Here is a 20412-nt window from a genome sequence, read left to right on the forward strand (position 1 = left end):
CAGTAATCTTTTTAATTAATTAATAACAATGGATATTAGAGAAAAACAGTGTAATGAGCATAATAAAGCTCACGAATTCATATGTTTTTTATGTATGAAAGTGATGTGTCCTTTATGTATTTTTACTCATGTCACTGAGGAACCAACTCATAGCAAGAACTTTCAACACATCGAATCAGTAGAACCTAAAATCAAGCATAGTATCTATGATCCTGTTAACCAAGCATCTGGCACACCTAAGGTTGACAATGATTACAAAAGATATTCATCATTCATACAATCAAAGATAGATTCAATGTGGGAAGCGATCGTATCGTCAACAAACAAGTTTAAGGAGCTAATGGATAGAGAGGATAGGATACTGCTACACTTTAAAGAGATACATGACTATCTAATTGCACAGGAAAACAAATTTAAGCAGTTGATCGATGAGGATAGAAAGACGCTAGAGACGCAAATCAAGGAGAATATGAACGAACTTAAAGAATTAATTATTACAAACAGTATGATGGTTAGAGTAGCTGAAAGTCAAAAGATAAGCAATGCAATTGGAAGTGGAAACATCTCGTCTTCAAATTTTAGGACTAAACCAGTTTCAACAGCAACATTATTAGAACAAATTGCCATTTCTTCAGAATTGCAATCTTTTATCAATGAAAACGATCAGATTTGGTTCAACAAAGCATTGGATATGAAAGTCTCCGGCATCAGCGATATTGAAGTATTACAACAATATAGTTCACCTCCTTCATCATTATTGGAAATCGTTCATAAATTCAATGATCAATTTCAATCACACATTAGTAACAATAATAACAATAACAACAATATCAACTCCTTATCACCAACACAATCTGATAAATTCACAATCAAAATACCCAATATCAATCAAATCGAACCACCAATCTCAAAAATAAAATCATCGCAATCCATAATAGAGTCAAATTCTATACCTATATCTAACGCAGAGTTGGTAAACAAATCACAATCTCACACAATCAATATTGAAAAAGCTCTAACCAATCTTGACTATTTCAAACAATCTCATGTCATTAATAATTCCGAGAAAACAGATAGATTAATCAATGAAAAGAAGATCTTGAAATTTAGAGCTTGTAGTTTCATGCAGAAATACATAGTTTTAGTTTATAATCATTTGAAAGATAAAGATAATGAACAACACAGAAATATCATATTAATTGGAAATATTAATAAGGAAAATGATGAGCTTGAAATTCCAGATACAGTCGATACTCAATATCAATTAATAATAATACGTTTCTTTTTATTAACTCCCATATACATATCTTTATACTCAGAGTTATTAAATAAATCACAATCATACACAATCAATACTCAAAAAAGTCAATCCATACACGATCTTGACTATTTCAAACAATCACATATCATTAATAACAAACGATATCATTTAATATCAAGATTTCCAAACAGTAATAATATCAATGATGTTTTTTTAGTGTGTGGTACTGACAAAAGATTGGTAAGATCATTTTGATATCTATTTAATCAATTAACATTTTATAAGACTAACAAAATCAATACAAAAGTATATTTATAAAAAGATAAACTATAAAGAAAATCAAAAATCTTATGAAAGAGCTGAGAATGAAATCAAAGCAATGAAATTACTCAAAGATAATCCAAGATTTGTTCAACTAACTGACTATCATCATGATAAAGACAACCAAATCTTTCATATCATCTCTGAATATTGTGATGGCGATGATCTAGATCAAAAGTATAAACGTTTGACTGATCAAAATCAGTATGTATAAATATAAATATAAAACTTACTTGAATTTTATCGAGATCGGATACTAACAACTTTTTTTTAATATAATAATAGAATTTTTGAAGAATCAGATATTATTTATTATATTTTACAACTTTTTAATATTCTTTTGGATCTTGACAAACATGGAATTGTTCATTGTGATATCAAACCTTCAAACATATTCATTGATAATACATATAAAACTTTGAATTTGGTTCTCGGTGATTTTGGATGTTGTAAATTCATTGATAAATCAACAATCATTGAATATCAAGATACAAAGGTACCTGTCGCGATAACAGGTGATTCCAATCCGGAAAATATTTATGATACAACAATTTCAAACACACTTATAAATGCAACTGAAATTGTTGGAACTATTGGTTATAGTTCACCAGTAAGTAAATTTATTTTCGTTTAATTAAGTATATTTTTAACCTATTTTAACTATTTAACTCCACTAGGAAGCAAAGAACCGACAATATGCACAATCATGTGACATATTTTCAATTGGATCAACGATACTTAAATTATTATGTTGGTAAATACTCGAATAATCATTTTTATAATATTGTTATCAATCATATATTAACTCGTTATTTTTGAATATTTAAATTGATCAGTCATCAAGATGATCGAAATAATCATCAACTATTCCAATCTACTGGTGAAATTATCATTTCAGAATGCAGATATTCAAAACAATTGATTCAATTTATTCATCGATTGTTGGGTCAGAGTCCAAAGAATAGAGAATCATTGAATCAATTATTAAACCAATATATTGAAACTATCGATCAACATTCAATTAGATTTAATTTAAACACTACATTCAAAAACAGCTCAGTCAATATCACTGTAATTGAATTTGGTGATGAATTTAATCAACCATTGCAATCTAATTCACTCCCTCCAAATCTGACATCATTATCATTTGGATCTAGATTCAATAAAATATTATCATCCGGAGTGTTACCTAAATCACTGAAATCATTGGCGTTTGGATATACATTCAATCAAATATTATCAGTTGGTGTGTTACCTGAATCACTTGAATCATTGAAGTTTGGAGATATATTCAATCAAATATTATCAGTTGGTGTGTTACCTGAATCACTAAAATCATTATCATTTGGATTTACATTCAATCAAATTTTATCAGTTGGTGTGTTACCTAAATCACTGAAATCATTGGTGCTCGGATATATGTTCAAGCAAATATTATCAGTCGGTGTGTTACCTGAATCACTTGAATCATTGGTGTTTGGAGATGGATTCAATCAAATATTATCAGTCGGTGTGTTACCTGAATCACTGAAATCATTGGTGTTTGGATTATTCTTCAATCAAATATTATCAGTTGGTGTGTTACCTAAATCACTTGAATCATTGGTGTTTGGAGATGAATTCAATCAAATACTATCAGTCGGTGTACTTCCATCATCACTTCGGAGATTATCGTTTTCTTGTAAATATCTAACGAGAAGTTATTTTGGAATGACTTTACCACAATCAATGATAACACTCATTATTGGTATACACAAATACTCAAAGAATGAAAACAAATTACTTTCAAATCTAAAAACACTTGAAATTTATCTTGGTGTCGACAACCAAAAAATACAAGCATTGGTGTTAACCAATTCAAATGATTCACTTGAATTTATCAAAAAAATCTATCCTGATTATTATTCAAAACTCAATTTATCAAAGAAAGGCTTTTTGGATTCTTATAACAATCAAATTTCAGGAGAATACATCACTGCTCTACTTTTAACAAAACAGAAATAAACTTTTTTAAATAAGATTTTTAATTCAATATTGTCTAATTTTTTTATTTTGATTAATAGCTTTTTTTGGATTAATTTAAGAAAAAAAATCTCATAGATAGATAAAAAACAATTTATTTCAATTTATTATAATTATTATTATTTTATCTTAATTGGTATCATTTAAATAAACTTGGTAATATCTGAATGTTTTCTACCTAATAATTTGCAATTGATTGGGTTTTGGTTAAGCTGGTAATATCCTCAATAGTTGGTGGGTATTGTTAGTTCATGTACAACCAGAATTTTCAAACTCGAATCATTAAAAAGAAATCTAGTAGAACTGTTTTGTAAAAATTACATAAAAAGTAAGTAAATCTATTATACAGTTAATTGATATGCATTACGTTTGATAACTTTATCGCTTTAAACTTGTATTCTTTTATCATAAAATAGATATATAATATAATACTGTACATTTTGATGTTGGTATTCTGCTAACATAATCATTTTTTTTTTAATGATCATTAAAAAAAAAAAATCTTGGAAAAACATGTTTTAAGTTGGTAATGTTGGGTACGTATTATCTTAATTGATTGTATGAACAGCTAGCTCTTCCCGATTTTGAACTCACTACAGGGATTCCTACAGTGTTTTGGTCAAAGTAGTTCAAATGAGGAAACCTACGTCGACTAACCAAATGATGATAGTCAACTTTAATTGAATACTTTAATTATTAATTGAATGTATAAATGTTATATTATCATAAAATGAATAGGTTTATAATACTGAAAATATTGAATTTGTTTCTGGTTGATCAACTAATATTAAATGTTGTTTAGATTCATCCATAAAAAAATATTAAGTAACGTTTAAAAAAAACCAATTTTTTTAATTTTATTAAATCAATTATTATTACCTATCATCTAACAATTCATAAACTTAGTTATTAACATATGAAACAGAATTTGTACAAAATAAACAAATAATAGTTTATATCATCTATCACTACTCAAACAGAGATTTAAGAAAGCTAGACACCAAGTCAATCACGATGAGTCATCGTTTCAATGCTTATTTTTAATTCACAAGATTAATAAAAGAATGCGAATATTAGTATCAAGCAACAACCAATTTAAATAGACTGATGTAAAATATTTATTATGTAAGTTGTTTTGTTACTTAGTTAGTTTTTATATTATATATATATATATGATAATCTAATTATTTCTTTCAATGCTACAGAATTTAGAGCAAATAATATGTATAACAAAAGATAGTGATACTACAAAGTTTAGTTTGGAGGTAAATATTCACAATATAAAGTTTATATTTATTGATTACTAATTGTATAGAGCACATGTACAATAGTAACAAAAATTTTAATATATTTAATAAACTAAGATGCCATACTCGTTACTGTACACATATCACCAAGGAAATGATCATACTATTGCTTTTATGGAAATAATTTGATATGAACGTTGAGTAACGTATGCTATCACTGTGTAACTTAATTATTCACATATAACACCGATAATAATACTTTTTTTTTTTGTTGTTTTTAAAAATATAGACTAGCTTGTTAGTTTTTACCAGCAAAATCTAGACGGTTGGATATATGAATAGTGAGAAAAGATTGGTTTTGTGGGACAGTGTCGCTATCATATTGAACCCGAATCATTCATTAAAGTCGGTACTCTGGTTTGATCAGTTTAGACAAGAGACTAAAAACTACGATGGTCGCTAGTGACAATCGACTATTCCACCTCCTATAGAGCACCTAGGTAAGTTGTGTACGTTCCACCTAGCGAATCTAGCTCGCCAGAAAAGATTCGCCACATCATTACCTGAGACTGTATTACCTTTAACGATATTAGATGTACCACCGATTTCTTTTTTACCAGATTCACTCCAACCTAGACCACCCATTTATGCAGTAACCTTAAGTTATAGATGTGGAAGCAGAATATCTATAGGTAATATCTGTACAAGAGCAGAACCATTTTATCATCTCTATGGCACCTATGTCTGCAACACTAGGTACAGATGATAGAATAACTTAAGTAGGACATTTGCATACTTGGATGTGTTACAGCGAAGCGTGTTGAACAAAGCTATCTCAACTTTAATCAAGCTGATGAATGTAAGGCTAGAGACATGATCACCACTAATAAACCGAATGCCAAGGTAACTCTCAAGGGCAGTAGAGATAGAGAAGATGGATCGAGAAGAGCCGATGACCCTGACAGTATATTCTCTGATGGCAGATTTTAACAAGTCAAACCAACCCAAGAACTATGTATAGCTCTTCGAAGGATGTTGCTGCAACCTCAAAGTTAAATCAATTTATCTAATTAATAATCAATAAAAGTCCATATTATAGAAAACAAATCAAACAAATGATCTTTTAGAAATTCAAAACTCTCGTTTGTTACTGATTTCAATTGTTTGATCGGCAGTTGTGATGTTGATGGTTGTTATTTTCTCCGATCAATACGTTATATCAAACATTGAGCATTTATTAAAAGTATTGTCCTGCTGGGCTCTTAAGAAAGTGTAACTATTATCAATTTTTTGTTATTATCTCCTTCGGCGAATGAACTCGTGTATTTCCTGAATACTTTGCTTTTAAATTAAATTATTTTTTTAGTTGATTTCAAATTTAATGTTGAAAGATAGTATTAATGTACAATATATTATTCAAATTGTAAAATATTTATAATAGGTTTATTTAAATTGTAAATTATTTATTTTTTATTTCCACTGGTGCTGATGCACACCACAACCTTTCTTTTCCATCTTTTTCATTATTCATAAAGTATTGTTCCCATAGTTTATCTTCAATCGAATATCTGAAATTACCATATTTAGTACCACCAAATGTGTAGACAAAACTTGATGTTGAAGATTCACGCTGATACATCAGCATCAAGTATGCATTCTCCCGGGTTAAGTCAGGAATTAACTGTAGATTGTTGGTTACCTTTGGAGTGCTTTCAACATTGTATCGGATGAATTGCACTTCTGGATCTCGTGAATGAATGTAGAACGTACCATTGTTATCGTGACAAGCTGTGTATGCTTTAAAGTTAGGGTGAAATTTGGTCTCAACAGTCGTTTTGGTTGCAATATCAAACTCTATAATAAAATCTCTATTGTAAGGTATGGAATATAATATACCTTTGAAGATCATCGAGGATACCTGTTGACCATAATCCACTGTAAATTGAAAATATTTTTGATCGAATTGCATTGTCTTGATATTGAATCGGTCGATTCTATTGGTTTTGAAACCATTAACCAAATAGATATGATCTTGACCATCATAACAAACTGATATAAAGCAATCACCTTGGATTCCAATCATCTCACCGAAGATAGTCGATTTATCTTTGATTGAAATCCTGCGCCATTGATTTATATTATTTTTACCACCGAATATGTAGATATTTTCACCAATTGTTATATTCGATGAATAAGTCATTTTAAAACAATGTCCAATAGCGAATTCCTCGGATTTGTTGTTTGATGTGTTGATAAGAGTGACTCCTCCTTCAATCTTTGTGGCATCGTTTGATTGGTACGTAGACATGATGTAGTTTCCTTGTAAATCGGTTTTACTTGGGGGAAGTGTTGACGCCACTAAACCTATTGTTTGTTGTATGATCGGGCCGAATCTACTGAAATCAATATCCTTAATACATAGCCTAATGTCATTATAGTATTGGTCGCTGTCGAAGTTATTGCTGATTAGGTCTGCTGCTGGGTTATTGGGTTCTTTCATGTATTTAAGAATGACATCCAATAATATTGAATCTGTGTCATCTTTGTGAAGTTCTCGTAAAATATTAATAGTATCGTCCACATTATGATTGAACAAAGTCTGGCTGTTGGCATTAACAAACGACTGTATATTCGAGCTATTTGAAATTGATTTCGCTATGTATTCTATTGAATATTGTTCGGCTCGATCTTGACTGGGCTCCTCCTTTGATTTTGTTTCTGATTGACTGCAATCCATATCATCACTACTGTTATTATCTATTGCACCATTTAAGCTGTTACTATTGTTGTTGTTATTGTTGCTGTTATTATTATTATTGTTATTTGTACTTATTTCACTATTTACTATTGCTATCTTTATAAACTCTTGTAAATCTTTTACTTTACTATTGATTTGTGTTTTTAATTTGTCCTTGTTTTCAAAAATGGATCTTTTAAACTTTGCCTCTAGATCTGTAAAGTACTTGTGTATTTTCCTGAAATACTCTGCTATCTCTTTTTCTGATTCCAACATGTAAAGATATCGATCCGTTGAAATTTTGAGTACTTTCCAAATTGATTCTGCTAAGAACTCGATGAATATTTCTGATTGATTTTGTTGATTTTGTTGATTTTTTTGATTTTTTTGAAAAAATTTATTTAAATACTCTTTGATATCTTCTACGTCATTTAAATATAAATCTATTTTATCTAACTGTTCTCGATGAGTTTTTTTGAAATGATCACAAAAACAATGTTGTTTGCAAATCAACTTTTTGCAATGAAAACATATATGAGTGGATTTAATATTATGATTTTCACAATTCATTTATATTGATTTATGATTGAACTAATTTAAAAATAAAAAGGTATAATGTCTTATTAAAAAAAACAGTTTCACACAATGTCATTCTGAAAAAAAAATTGAAAAAAAAAACAAAAAAAATAAAATCAAGAATTTGAGTTCACAAAAAACGTTACAAAAAACAAATCTGATGACCCAAAGAAAAAAAATTTTAATCTCAAAATATTTCATTTTTTTTTTCTCTAATTTGTTTATTTATTTTTTTTAACTATATGAATATGGATAAAGAGAATAATAATTTATGTACTCTCCATCAGAGATCACTAGAGTTCATATGTAATTTATGTAAAAAGTCAATGTGTACGAAATGCATTTCCGTTCATTACAGAGAGGAACCAACTCATCTCGATCACTGTCAGCACATTGACGCTAAAGATGATCAACATATTGATAATAATAATAATAATGATAGTCAATCATCTTTTAATAATAGAGTAGAGAGTGACTATGATAGATATTATTCGTTCATAAAGTTAAAGACAGCATCAGTTTGGGAAACGATTAGGTCATCAACTACGAGATATCAAGATCTATTGGATCGAGAGAACAAGTTATTACAACATTTCAAAGAGTTAAAAGAGTTGTTGGAAGCTGAGGAAAGTAAAGCTAGGCTATCGATCGACAAAGATAGAGAGGAACTAGAGAAGCAAATCAATATGAGTATTAACGAATTAAAAGAATTAAATATTACGATCAGTATGATGGGTAGAATATTTAAAAGTCAAAAGATAGGCAATATAATCGATGATACCGACAATATATCTTCATCTCTGCAGTTTTCAACAGCAAATTTATTGAAACAAGTTGCCAGCTCTTGCTCATTGGAATCATTTATCAATGTTGATAATCAAACATTGTTCAATGATAATCAGATTGAAATTCCTCAAAGCTACAGTTCACCCCCTTCAACATCATTGTTGGATATCGTTCATAAATACAATGATCAATTTCAATCACACATTAGTAACAATAATAACAATAACAACAATACCAACTCCTTATCACAAACACAATCTGATAAATTCACAAATAAAATACCCAATATCAATCAAATCGTACCACCAATCTCAATAAAATCATCGCAATCCATAATAGAGTCAAATTCTATACCTATATCTAACGCAGAGTTGGTAAACAAATCACAATCTCACACAATCAATATTGAAAAATCTCTAACCAATCTTGACTATTTCAAACAATCATATATCATTAATAACAAACAATATCATTCAATATCAAGATTTCCAAACAGTAATAATATCAATGATGTTTTTTTAGTGTGTGGAACTGACCAAAGATTGGTAAGATCATTTTGATATCTATTTAATCAATTAACATTTTGTAAGACTAACAAAATCAATACAAAAGTATATTTATAAAAAGATAAACTATAAAGAAAATCAAAAATCTTATGAAAGAGCTGAGAATGAAATCAAAGCAATGAAATTACTCAAAGGTAATCCAAGATTTGTTCAACTAGCTGACTATCATCATGATAAAGACAACCAAATCTTTCATATCATCTCTGAATATTGTGATGGCGGTGATCTTGATCAAAAGTATAAACGTTTAATTGATCTGAATATGTAGGTATAAAAACATAAAATATTTGATTCTTATAGAGATATGGATTAATATTATACTAACCACTATATTTAAATATAATAGAATCTTTGAAGAATCAGATATTAGTAATTATATTTCACAACTTTTTAATATTCTTTTGGATCTTGATAAACATGGAATTGTTCATTGTGATATCAAACCTTCAAATATATTCATTGATGGTGGTAGTTTGATGCTTGGTGATTTTGGATGTTGTAAATTCATTGATGAATCAATATCCATTGAATATCAAGATGCAAAAGTATTTTTTGAGCTACCTGTTGTCATAAAATATCCAACTATATCTAATATGAATTCAAATTCACTTATAAATGCAACTCGTGGAACTATTGGTTATATTTCACCAGTAAGTAAATTGTTTTTCGTTTAATTAAGTATATTTTTAACCTATTTTAACTATTTAACTCACTAGGAAGCAATCAAACGACAATATGCACAATCATGTGACATCTTTTCAATTGGATCAACGATACTTAAATTATTATGTTGGTAAATACTCGAATAATCATATTTAAAATATTGTTATCAATCAGATACTAACTCGTTATTTTTGAATATTTAAATTGATCAGTCATCAAGATGATCGAAATAATCATATACGATTCAAATCTACTGGTGAAATTATCATTTCAGAATCCAGATATTCAAAACAATTGATTCAATTTATTCATCGATTGCTAGATCAGAATCCAAAGAATAGAGAATCATTGAATCAATTATTAAACCAATATATTGAAACTATCATCGATCAACATACAATAAGATTTAATTTAAACACTACATTCAAAAACAACTCAGTCAATATCACTGTAATTGAATTTGGAAATGAATTTAATCAACCATTGCAATCTAATTCACTCCCTCCAAATCTGACATCATTATCATTTGGATCTAATTTCAATCAAATATTATCAGTCGGTGTGTTACCTGAATCACTGAAATCATTGGTGTTTGGACTTGTCTTCAATCAAATATTATCAGCTGGTGTGTTACCTAAATCACTGAAATCATTGGTGTTTGGATTTTATTTCAATCAAATATTATCTGTCGGTGTGTTACCTGAATCACTAAAATTATTGGTGTTTGGAGATAGATTCAATCAAAAATTATCAGTCGGTGTGTTACCTGAATCACTGAAATCATTGGTGTTCGGAGATGGATTCAATCAAATATTATCAGTCGGTGTGTTACCTAAATCACTTGAATCATTGGTGTTTGGATATAGATTCAATCAAATATTATCAATCGGTGTGTTACCTGAATCACTGAAATCATTGGTGTTCGGAGATGGATTCAATCAAATATTATCAGTCGGTGTGTTACCTGAATCACTTGAATCATTGAAGTTTGGATATTCATTCAATCAAATATTATCAGTCGGTGTGTTACCTGAATCACTTGAATCATTGGTGCTTGGAGATGGATTCAATCAAATATTATCAGTCGGTGTGTTACCTGAATCACTTGAATCATTGAAGTTTGGATTTTATTTCAATCAAATATTATCAGTCGGTGTGTTACCTGAATCACTAAAATTATTGGTGTTTGGAGATAGATTCAATCAAATATTATCAGTCGGTGTGTTACCTGAATCACTTGAATCATTGAAGTTTGGATATGGATTCAATCAAATATTATCAGTCGGTGTGTTACCTGAATCACTTGAATTATTGGAGTTTGGATATGCATTCAATCAAATATTATCAGTCGGTGTGTTATCTGAATCACTGAAATCATTGGTGTTTGGAGATGGATTCAATCAAATATTATCAGTCGGTGTGTTATCTGAATCACTGAAATCATTGGTGTTTGGATATGCATTCAATCAAATATTATCAATTGATGTGTTACCTGAATCACTTGAATTATTGGTGTTTGGATATGCATTCAATCAAATATTATCAGTCGGTGTGTTACCTGAATCACTGAAATCATTGGTGTTTGGAGATGGATTCAATCAAATATTATCAGTCGGTGTGTTACCTAAATCACTGAAATCATTGGTGTTCGGAAATAGATTCAATCAAATATTATCAGTCGGTGTGTTACCTGAATCACTTGAATCATTGAAGTTTGGATATGCATTCAATCAAATATTATCAGTCGATGTGTTACCTGAATCACTTGAATCATTGGTGTTTGGAGATGGATTCAATCAAATATTATCAGTCGATGTGTTACCTGAATCACTGAAATCATTGGTGCTTGGATATTCATTCAATCAAATATTATCAGTCGGTGTGTTACCTAAATCACTTGAATCATTGGTGCTTGGAGATGAATTCAATCAAATATTATCAGTCGGTGTACTTCCATCATCACTTCGGAGATTATCACTTTCTAGTAAATATCTTACGAGTAGTTATTTTGGAATGACTTTACCACAATCAATGATAACATTCATTATTGGTATGCATCACAAAGACTCAAAGAATGAAAACAAATTACTTTCAAATCTAAAAACACTTGAAATTTATCTTGGTGTCGACAACCAAACAATACAAGCATTGGTGTTAACCAATTCAAATGATTCACTTGAATTTATCAAAGAATTCTATCCTGATTATTATTCAACACGCAATTTATCAAAGATAGGCTTTGTGGATTCTCATAACAATCAAATTTCAGGAGAATACATCACTGCTCTACTTTTAACAAAACAGAAATAAACTTTTTTTAAATAAGATTTTTATTTCAATATTGTCTAATTTTTTTTTATTATGATAAAGAAATAAAAATCTCATAGATAGATAAAAAAAAAAATTTTATTTTATTTTATTATAATTATTATTATTTTATCTTAATTGGTATCATTTAATAGGAGGATACAAAAGGATTGCTGATGAAGACTGGGCATCTGGATATCCCAACTTTCTGGAACTCTTGAGGCTAAAAGTGACCCACTTGGTAGTGCTATAGCTCCGCAACTAATCAATATTCTTGTGATTGTATTGTATTGCCATCGGTACCCTTGAAGTTGGTGTTTGTTGATTGCTCTGAGGTTCGGTAAAAAATGAGTGACTCAGAGTCAGAAGCTTCAATATCAACAACCACAACATCATCTTCTTCTTATTCAATATTAGATACTTCAAAGTTCAAATCACACATATGGAAACATTTCCAATTAAGATGTTTCTCAGATGGATCCAGAAAAGCAGTTTGTAGTATTGGACATTGTAAATATTCCTTTACATACGACGTTGGACATAGCCAGACCAATTCAGGCTCTAATCACCTCAAAAAGAAACATCCAAACCTGGATGGCCAAGCAAAGATTTCAAGTAATGGAGAAATTAGTTTGTCATTTCGAGAGAAGATGATTAGGTGGATTGTTAAAAGAAATCACCGGTCGTTGTTAAGAAATCACCGGTCGTTGTTAAGAAATCACCGGTCGTTGTTAAGAAATCACCGGTCGTTGTTAAGAAATCACCGGTGATATATAACAACTCATTGTCTTTAATTTATTATTTTTTTTACCTAACAATATCATTGGCCTAATGACTCTATGATCTCTTTTCAGATCATTGTTGTCACTTTTCGAATATAATGTTAATTTTAATAATATAAAAACAAATATATTTAAATTCAATTCCTTTCAAATATCATATTGTGAATATTAAATCACCAAGAATAATAAATATCAAGTTTTTCCAATATCGAATTCATAGCTACTAATAATTATTGTTGAATGTATTTCGAAAAAATAAATAATCAAAATATAATAATACAAACTATAAAAGCCTGCAAATGAACTCTAGAGGCATAAGTAAATAAAAAAAATTTTAAAAAATAATTTTAATAGTGATTAAAATGAACAATCATTAACCATTCTTGATCAATTTAAGAATAATAATAATCTTCAAGTTGTTAATATCACCCATAAACAGGTGTTGAACTATTACAATAATAATAATATTACCCCTTTATCAGTATGCTAATACCTGAGAGATTACAACTAGGCAACTAACTTTAAACAAATGAAACTTTCATACCCTGGTTTACCATTGATTTGTTTGCACACAGTCGGTCAGAAACTCTGTCGATTATGAAAAAAAACAACAAAAAATTACACTTTTCAACAAACTAAACAATCAAACAATCAAACTAAACAAGACATCAACTAAAAAAAACAAAAAATCTTTTTCTATCACTTATATTACAATAATGGGTTGTAATTTTCTCACTATTACACTTCGCAACAAACGTCAAAACTAAATATCATGAAGTAATTTGTGATCCCTTATTTTAGGAGTTTATTTAGTTTGGTGACTTTAATTTTTATTTTTTTAACTAACTGATTTAAATTCTTTGTTTTAGAGATTGATGGGCTTTAAAGGAGTCACCCCCATTCAGATCTTTGTATAAATCAACAACATACCAAAAATGAAAAAAAAAAAAAAAACACAAAAAAAAAAAAAACACAAAAAAAAAAGAAATTATAAATGATCAAACCCCACACCAAATGGTGAGATATTATTTGAATTACATAAAAAACTAATTAAATTAAATAATCTTTTGCACAATTTTAGTGAATTATTATTTTCATTTAAAGAAAAGACTTTAGGATCAAACTATTTAAACCTAATCTTTTAAAAGAACAACAGACAACTTACTTAATTTAATTTTTTTCATCTTCTTTATTCAAACAAATAATTATCTAATTTCATTTCTATAACAAAATGCAAGCACCAACCGTACCATTTGCCTGTTACACTCCATTCTCAATTGCTCACGATCTCAAGAAAGATGCTGATATGTTGAGAAAAGCAATGAAAGGAATTGGAACTGTATGTATAGATTGTTTATAATTAACCAATATTTATTTAGTATGATAAAGAAGTAAAGTTTATTAATTGTTCTTTTTCTTTTTAGGATGAAAAAACTTTGATCACTATTCTTGCTAATCGTAATTGGGAAGAGCGTGCCGGTATCATCAGAGAGTACACCACTCATGTCGGTAGAGATTTGATTAAGGATATTAAGTCTGAGACCTCTGGTAACTTTGAGAAGGGTTTGGTTGCACTCTTGACCGATCCAGCCATCTTTGACGTCGAAGCTTTGATCAAGGCAATGAAGGGTGTCGGTACAAACGAAGCCGTCCTCACAGAGATCCTCGTCACCAGAAACAACGCTCAAAAGGCAAGAATCTCCCAGATCTACGCCACCCAAACCGGAAAGTCGTTGAAACATGCCATCTCCTCAGAGACTAGCGGTGACTACAAGCACCTCCTCGAAGAACTCTTGGATCCACGTGACGAGTCGTGGATTGTCGATCCAGCACGTGCCGCCGTCGACGCCGAAGCACTCTACCACGCCGGTGAAGGAAAGATCGGAACCGACGAGAAGACCTTTATCAAGATCTTGGCCAACCGTAACTTCCTCCAGATTCGTGAGATTGCCAGAATCTACGAGACCATCCACAAGAAGCACTCCTTGGAGAAGGCAATCGAGAGTGAATTCTCTGGTGATATCAGATCGGCACTCAAATCGATCGTTCTTTTCTCACAGGATTCATTCGCCTACTTTGCACGTGTACTCCACAAATCGATGGCCGGTGTCGGAACCAACGATGAAACACTCATCAGAAACGTTGTATACTGTCAACCATTCATCACCGCCGTCTCCAAGGCATACCATGTTGTCTTTGGAAAGACTCTCCAATACGACATCGAAAAGGATTGCTCCGGTGACTACAAGAAATTATTAATCGATATTGTAACTGTTTAAATTAAATCAAACTCGAAACAAAACAAAAAAAAAAATACAACATACATAATATTCAATCATTTGGATTTGACAACAAATAATAATTTTAATCATTCCAAATCAAATATAATAATAATAATAACAACAAAAAAGATATAATAAAAAAAATTGTAGAAAATTTTGTAAAATATAAATATATTAGCTTATATTGTGCTTTTTTATTGGGAGTTATCTAAGTTAATAAAATGCAGCGTCATTGAGACCAATGGTGACTATGAGAAGTGTTTGGTTGCGTTCTTGACCATCCAGCTACTTCAGACTCTGATGCTCTCAACAATGCGATGAAAAGTATTGGTACAAACAACGAAGTCCTCACAGAGATCCTTGTCACCAGAAACAACACTCAAAAGGCAAAAATTACCGTGATCTACCGGTCAAAGCCCAAAAGTCTTTGAATTATGATATTTCCTCATCAGAGACTAGCGCTGACTACAAGAATAGCCTCGAATCACTCTTTGAGTCACGTGTCGAGTCGTGGATTGTCGATCAAGCAAGTGCTGGTGTCGACACTGAAACCCTTGTACAAATCCGTTGAAACAAAGAAATTACCGACTTTATCTTGTCCGAAACTTCCTCCAGATTCGTGAGATCGCTAGAATCTACGAGACCGTCCACGAAAAGCGGTACTTGAGAAGGCAATCGAGGGTTCGTTCCCTGGAAATATCTGATCAGGCCTCAAATTGATTGTTTCTTTCTCGCAAGATTCATTCGACTACTTGCATTTTTACTACATAAATCGATAACCAGTGTCGGAAACAACATTGAATCTCTCATCAGAAACATTGTATACTGTCAACCATTCATCAATGAAGTCTCCAAGGCATACTCGGTTCTCTTTGGAACGGATCTCAAAATGGCCATTCAAAGCAAGTACTCTGGTACGTTCAAGAAATTATTACTTGATCTTGTAACTGTTTAAAATCAAACATAAAAAAACAAAAAAGCTACTTTGCATGTATACTCTAATCGATGGACGGTTTATAATTACTCTGGTGAATCCCAAATTTTTAATCGAAATTGTAACAGTTAAATAAATCAAACTAAAAAAAAACAATTCTAATTAATCATTTTGGATTTGATAACAAATAATAATTTTAATCATTTCTGAATCCATTGTTAACAAATAATAAATGATTGCTAAAATATAGAAAAAATATTATTTTTCATTAAACTTTTCCTTTTTTTTTTTTTTTTAAAAAAAAATCTGTTCAGTTTTTTTTTTCTTTTGGTGAACATACACTTTTGTTTTATTTTTAGTTTACATTTTTCATATGACTCACAAAAAGTTCAAAAAATAATTTTTTTCTTTTTTTAAAATGGCGATTTTTTGGGAACTTGAAAAAAAAACAAAATTTTTTTTTAATGACATCAAGTAATCGTTGATTTGTTGTCATTTACATGTTTCAATTTCAATTCAAAAATAAAAAAAAACCCCCCCTTTTGCACTAAAACAAATCAATTTGTTTAACATTGAAATTTAATTTATTTTATTCAAAATAATGCGAGGACCTTCGGAAGAAGAATGAAACCACAAAACAACACACTCTACAAACAATAAAACAAAACAAACAACATTAAAATTCAGATTTCTTTTCTAATTTTTATTTTTAAATATAAAAAATAAATATATATATCTTTGTTGTTTATTTATTTATTTATTTTATCTTATCTCCTGTTTCACTTCACTAAAAAAAGTTGGTGGTAAATTTTATTTTATTTTATTTATTTATTCTTTATAAGCAGCACAGTAGTAGATTCACACGACACACACATTCATTTACAATTAAACACATAATTAAAAACCACACGCATACCAATCAACTTCAAATTCAAATTTAATTAAATTCAAAACTCTTGATTTACATTTACTTATTTACTAAATCTTTTCTTTTAAACATAATATATATATAAATAGAAAAAGGTGTTTATCATCTAATTATTAATATCATCAATTATTTATACATTTAAACTTTAATTCATCATTCATTCAGATAATCACAAAAATTATATACAATCAATCATATAGATAGTTACATAAACAGATAAATAAACAATATATATATATAATGTATTCAATATTTAATGCATGTAAAAAGAGTAGATTACTTAATAGTAATCTATTAATCAATAAGAATATTAATAATAATAGTAGATCATTCATTACAGTAGTTACTAATCCAATTACATTAAAACAAGATGTTAAAACGTAAGTCAATTACTTAATCATAGGCAATGTTTACGATTTCAATTCACATTCATTTATTAAAACATCATGATTAAATGTATTATAGATTCGGACCATTCCCAGAGTATGTAAAGATTGTCGAAGTAGGTCCAAGAGATGGTTTACAAAATGAGAAACAAATAGTACCTACCAATGTAAAGATCGATTTAATCAATAGATTAGCAGGTACTGGTTTATCAGTAGTAGAAGCAACTTCATTTGTATCACCAAAATGGGTACCTCAAGTAAGTATCAAGATTATGATAATAGCCATAAAATTATTGAAAATACAAAAAGTAACAATACTGTTAACAGTATATTAATATTAATTTTTATAAATTTAAATAATTTATTTATTTATTTAGATGGCAGATTGTAAAGAAGTTATGGCAGGAATAAAACATGTACCGGGAGTTTCATATCCAACACTGACACCGAATTTGCAGGGATTTAAATCGGCATTGGAATCGGGTGCAAAAGAAATCGCGTTGTTTGCGGCGGCATCCGAAAGTTTTTCGAAAAAAAATATCAATGTCACCATCGAGGAAAGTTTGGCACGCTACAAAGATGTTTGTGACGCAGCAAAGGAAAACGATATAAAGATAAGAGGTTATGTTTCTTGTGTTCTGGGATGTCCGTACGAAGGTCGTATCTCTGTGGAGAAGGTAGCAGAGGTATCGCGTAAACTCTATGAGTTTGGATGCTACGAGATATCGCTGGGCGATACCATCGGTATTGGAACGCCCGGTGCCACTTTCAAGATGCTCTCGGCGGTGTCGAAAGAGATTCCTCTCGCCAATTTGGCGGTGCATTTCCACGATACCTACGGACAGGCACTGGCAAACATTCTGACGGCGTTGCAGTTTGGTGTGAGCACTGTCGATAGCTCGGTGGCTGGTCTCGGTGGTTGTCCGTACGCAGTGGGCGCCTCTGGTAACGTAGCGACCGAAGACGTTCTGTATATGATGAAGGATTTGGGAATCGATTGTAAAGTGAACCTCGACAAGGTCTTGGACATCAGTCTATGGATATCGGACATTCTCGGTAAGACACCAAGCTCCAAAGTATCACTAGCACTCTCCCACAAGAATCAAAGAACCTGTAAATAGATAAACAACAAACAAACAAAACAATAATCATAAATCATAAATTTAGAAATTTATTCAATCAAACAAAAACGTCATCAAATCAAACAAAAGCGTAATATTTCGAAAAACAACAACAATAAAACAATATTTAAACTTCCAAACATTTATGGAAAGAATAATTATGATAACGAATAAATAATAAATCAAATTATTTAAATACTTTAGCATTTTATCATTATTAATCTTTCTTTGTTATAACATTTTAAATATATCTGATTAATAATGAAATTCCAAACAGATAATACTCCACACAAAATGTAATAGCTATTTTTGTTTAGAAATATGTGATATCTTGAAACTCCTACAAAGTAATTTAAATGACAACTTAGGGTGTCTTGTATGTAATTGTATTTTTGTGTTTATAATAAAAAAAAGAAGGAAAGCAAATATAAATAGAAAAAAAGGGGTGTTTTGTTTTGTTTTATTTATTTGTTATTCATTATCTTCTTCTCAGATGTTCAATTCTTTAACGGCGAATTGTGGTAATACAAATGATGCTTTATGTACTGCTTCGTTGTAGTATTGCATCTTTTCGATGATTTCAGGGGTGATTGGACGAACTGGTGTTTTAGAGCTGTTCTTGGTACCACAGATGAGCAGACCGATCGAACCACCTGGGTACGATGGAATCGAGGTGTATGCATACTCGACATGTGGGAAAATCTCTTTGCAAAAAGTGGTCAAACCTTTAACGGTTGCCAAGTGCAGCCAGAGTGACTCGGCCTGTGAACAGACGATACCGCCTGGTGCCAACGCTTCGTTCAACAACTCGTAGTAGGCACGTTCGAACAATCCTTGAGCTGGACCGATCGGGTCGGAGGAATCGGTGATGATCACATCGAATTCACCTTTGTGTTTACGCATGAACTCCAAACCGTCGCCAATGAACAGGTTCACCTTGGGATGATCGAATCCCACTGCCATCTTTGGGAGGAAACGACGTGATGCTTCGATGACACCCTTGTCAATCTCACACAATGTAACGGATTCAACGCAGTCGTGCTTGACGACCTCACGCAAAACACCACCGTCTCCACCACCGACAACCAAAACCTTCTTTGGATTTGGATGTCCAAACATTGGTACGTGTGTAATCATCTCTTGATATGCGAATTCGTCTCTCTCTGTTGCTTGAATAACACCATCCAAAACTAAAACATTACCAAATGTCTTTGATTTAAAAACTAAAATATCCTAATATTGTAGATAGATAGATAGATAATATTATTATTAATAATAATGATTAATAAAATAGATTATTTTACTAAATCAATCATGATTGATTGTCATTTGCATACTTGATATTCTGATTTCTCATGGTGTAAGACTTCCTCTACTTGAAGAGAGAATGAATTACCTGGCCAGAATTCACTGATTTCACTAAACCATCCGTTTCTAATTTGATCCATATCTATCTATTTATAAATAATTTTGATTTTATAAAAAAAATAAAA

At 30.5% G+C, this 20412-nt stretch overlaps 9 protein-coding genes across 9 annotated transcripts; 6 read left to right on the plus strand and 3 right to left on the minus strand.

Moving 5' to 3' along the window:
- Nucleotides 1-28: 28 nt before the first annotated feature.
- On the plus strand, nucleotides 29-3586 carry PPL_08286 (uncharacterized protein; the record flags this gene model as incomplete). Its single annotated transcript, XM_020579107.1, has 6 exons — nucleotides 29-1501; nucleotides 1584-1786; nucleotides 1868-2192; nucleotides 2260-2336; nucleotides 2419-2960; nucleotides 3156-3586. The coding sequence occupies 6 exons, from the start codon at nucleotides 29-31 to the stop codon at nucleotides 3584-3586; spliced, it is 3051 nt and encodes a 1016-aa protein (XP_020430946.1).
- Nucleotides 3587-4233: 647 nt separating this feature from the next.
- PPL_08287 (uncharacterized protein) lies at nucleotides 4234-5496 on the minus strand (the record flags this gene model as incomplete). The annotated part of the gene is made up of 2 exons (XM_020579108.1): nucleotides 4234-4291; nucleotides 5372-5496. The coding sequence occupies 2 exons, from the start codon at nucleotides 5494-5496 to the stop codon at nucleotides 4234-4236; spliced, it is 183 nt and encodes a 60-aa protein (XP_020430947.1).
- An 86-nt stretch (nucleotides 5497-5582) lies between these two features.
- Nucleotides 5583-5841, plus strand: PPL_08288 (uncharacterized protein; the record flags this gene model as incomplete). Its single annotated transcript, XM_020579109.1, has 2 exons — nucleotides 5583-5597; nucleotides 5635-5841. The coding sequence occupies 2 exons, from the start codon at nucleotides 5583-5585 to the stop codon at nucleotides 5839-5841; spliced, it is 222 nt and encodes a 73-aa protein (XP_020430948.1).
- Nucleotides 5842-6113: 272 nt separating this feature from the next.
- Nucleotides 6114-8158, minus strand: PPL_08289 (uncharacterized protein; the record flags this gene model as incomplete). Its single annotated transcript, XM_020579110.1, has 3 exons — nucleotides 6114-6192; nucleotides 6348-6639; nucleotides 6748-8158. The coding sequence occupies 3 exons, from the start codon at nucleotides 8156-8158 to the stop codon at nucleotides 6114-6116; spliced, it is 1782 nt and encodes a 593-aa protein (XP_020430949.1).
- Nucleotides 8159-8412: 254 nt separating this feature from the next.
- Nucleotides 8413-12489, plus strand: PPL_08290 (uncharacterized protein; the record flags this gene model as incomplete). The annotated part of the gene is made up of 7 exons (XM_020579111.1): nucleotides 8413-9495; nucleotides 9578-9780; nucleotides 9863-10166; nucleotides 10233-10309; nucleotides 10392-10804; nucleotides 11858-12058; nucleotides 12122-12489. The coding sequence occupies 7 exons, from the start codon at nucleotides 8413-8415 to the stop codon at nucleotides 12487-12489; spliced, it is 2649 nt and encodes an 882-aa protein (XP_020430950.1).
- A 344-nt stretch (nucleotides 12490-12833) lies between these two features.
- On the plus strand, nucleotides 12834-14413 carry PPL_08291 (uncharacterized protein; the record flags this gene model as incomplete). Its single annotated transcript, XM_020579112.1, has 2 exons — nucleotides 12834-13116; nucleotides 14373-14413. 2 exons carry the CDS (start codon nucleotides 12834-12836, stop codon nucleotides 14411-14413), a joined length of 324 nt encoding a protein of 107 aa, XP_020430951.1.
- An 86-nt stretch (nucleotides 14414-14499) lies between these two features.
- PPL_08292 (annexin) lies at nucleotides 14500-16121 on the plus strand (the record flags this gene model as incomplete). Its single annotated transcript, XM_020579113.1, has 3 exons — nucleotides 14500-14607; nucleotides 14693-15535; nucleotides 15921-16121. 3 exons carry the CDS (start codon nucleotides 14500-14502, stop codon nucleotides 16119-16121), a joined length of 1152 nt encoding a protein of 383 aa, XP_020430952.1.
- A 1531-nt stretch (nucleotides 16122-17652) lies between these two features.
- Nucleotides 17653-18919, plus strand: hmgL (hydroxymethylglutaryl-CoA lyase; the record flags this gene model as incomplete). Its single annotated transcript, XM_020579114.1, has 3 exons — nucleotides 17653-17792; nucleotides 17878-18055; nucleotides 18176-18919. The coding sequence occupies 3 exons, from the start codon at nucleotides 17653-17655 to the stop codon at nucleotides 18917-18919; spliced, it is 1062 nt and encodes a 353-aa protein (XP_020430953.1).
- Nucleotides 18920-19408: 489 nt separating this feature from the next.
- On the minus strand, nucleotides 19409-20367 carry spsA (spermidine synthase; the record flags this gene model as incomplete). Its single annotated transcript, XM_020579115.1, has 2 exons — nucleotides 19409-20152; nucleotides 20257-20367. 2 exons carry the CDS (start codon nucleotides 20365-20367, stop codon nucleotides 19409-19411), a joined length of 855 nt encoding a protein of 284 aa, XP_020430954.1.
- Between the last annotated feature and the right edge of the window lie 45 nt (nucleotides 20368-20412).

Source organism: Heterostelium album (genome assembly GCF_000004825.1).
Source record: "Heterostelium album PN500 unplaced genomic scaffold PPL_scaffold8, whole genome shotgun sequence".
Lineage (NCBI taxonomy): Eukaryota > Evosea > Eumycetozoa > Acytosteliales > Acytosteliaceae > Heterostelium > Heterostelium album.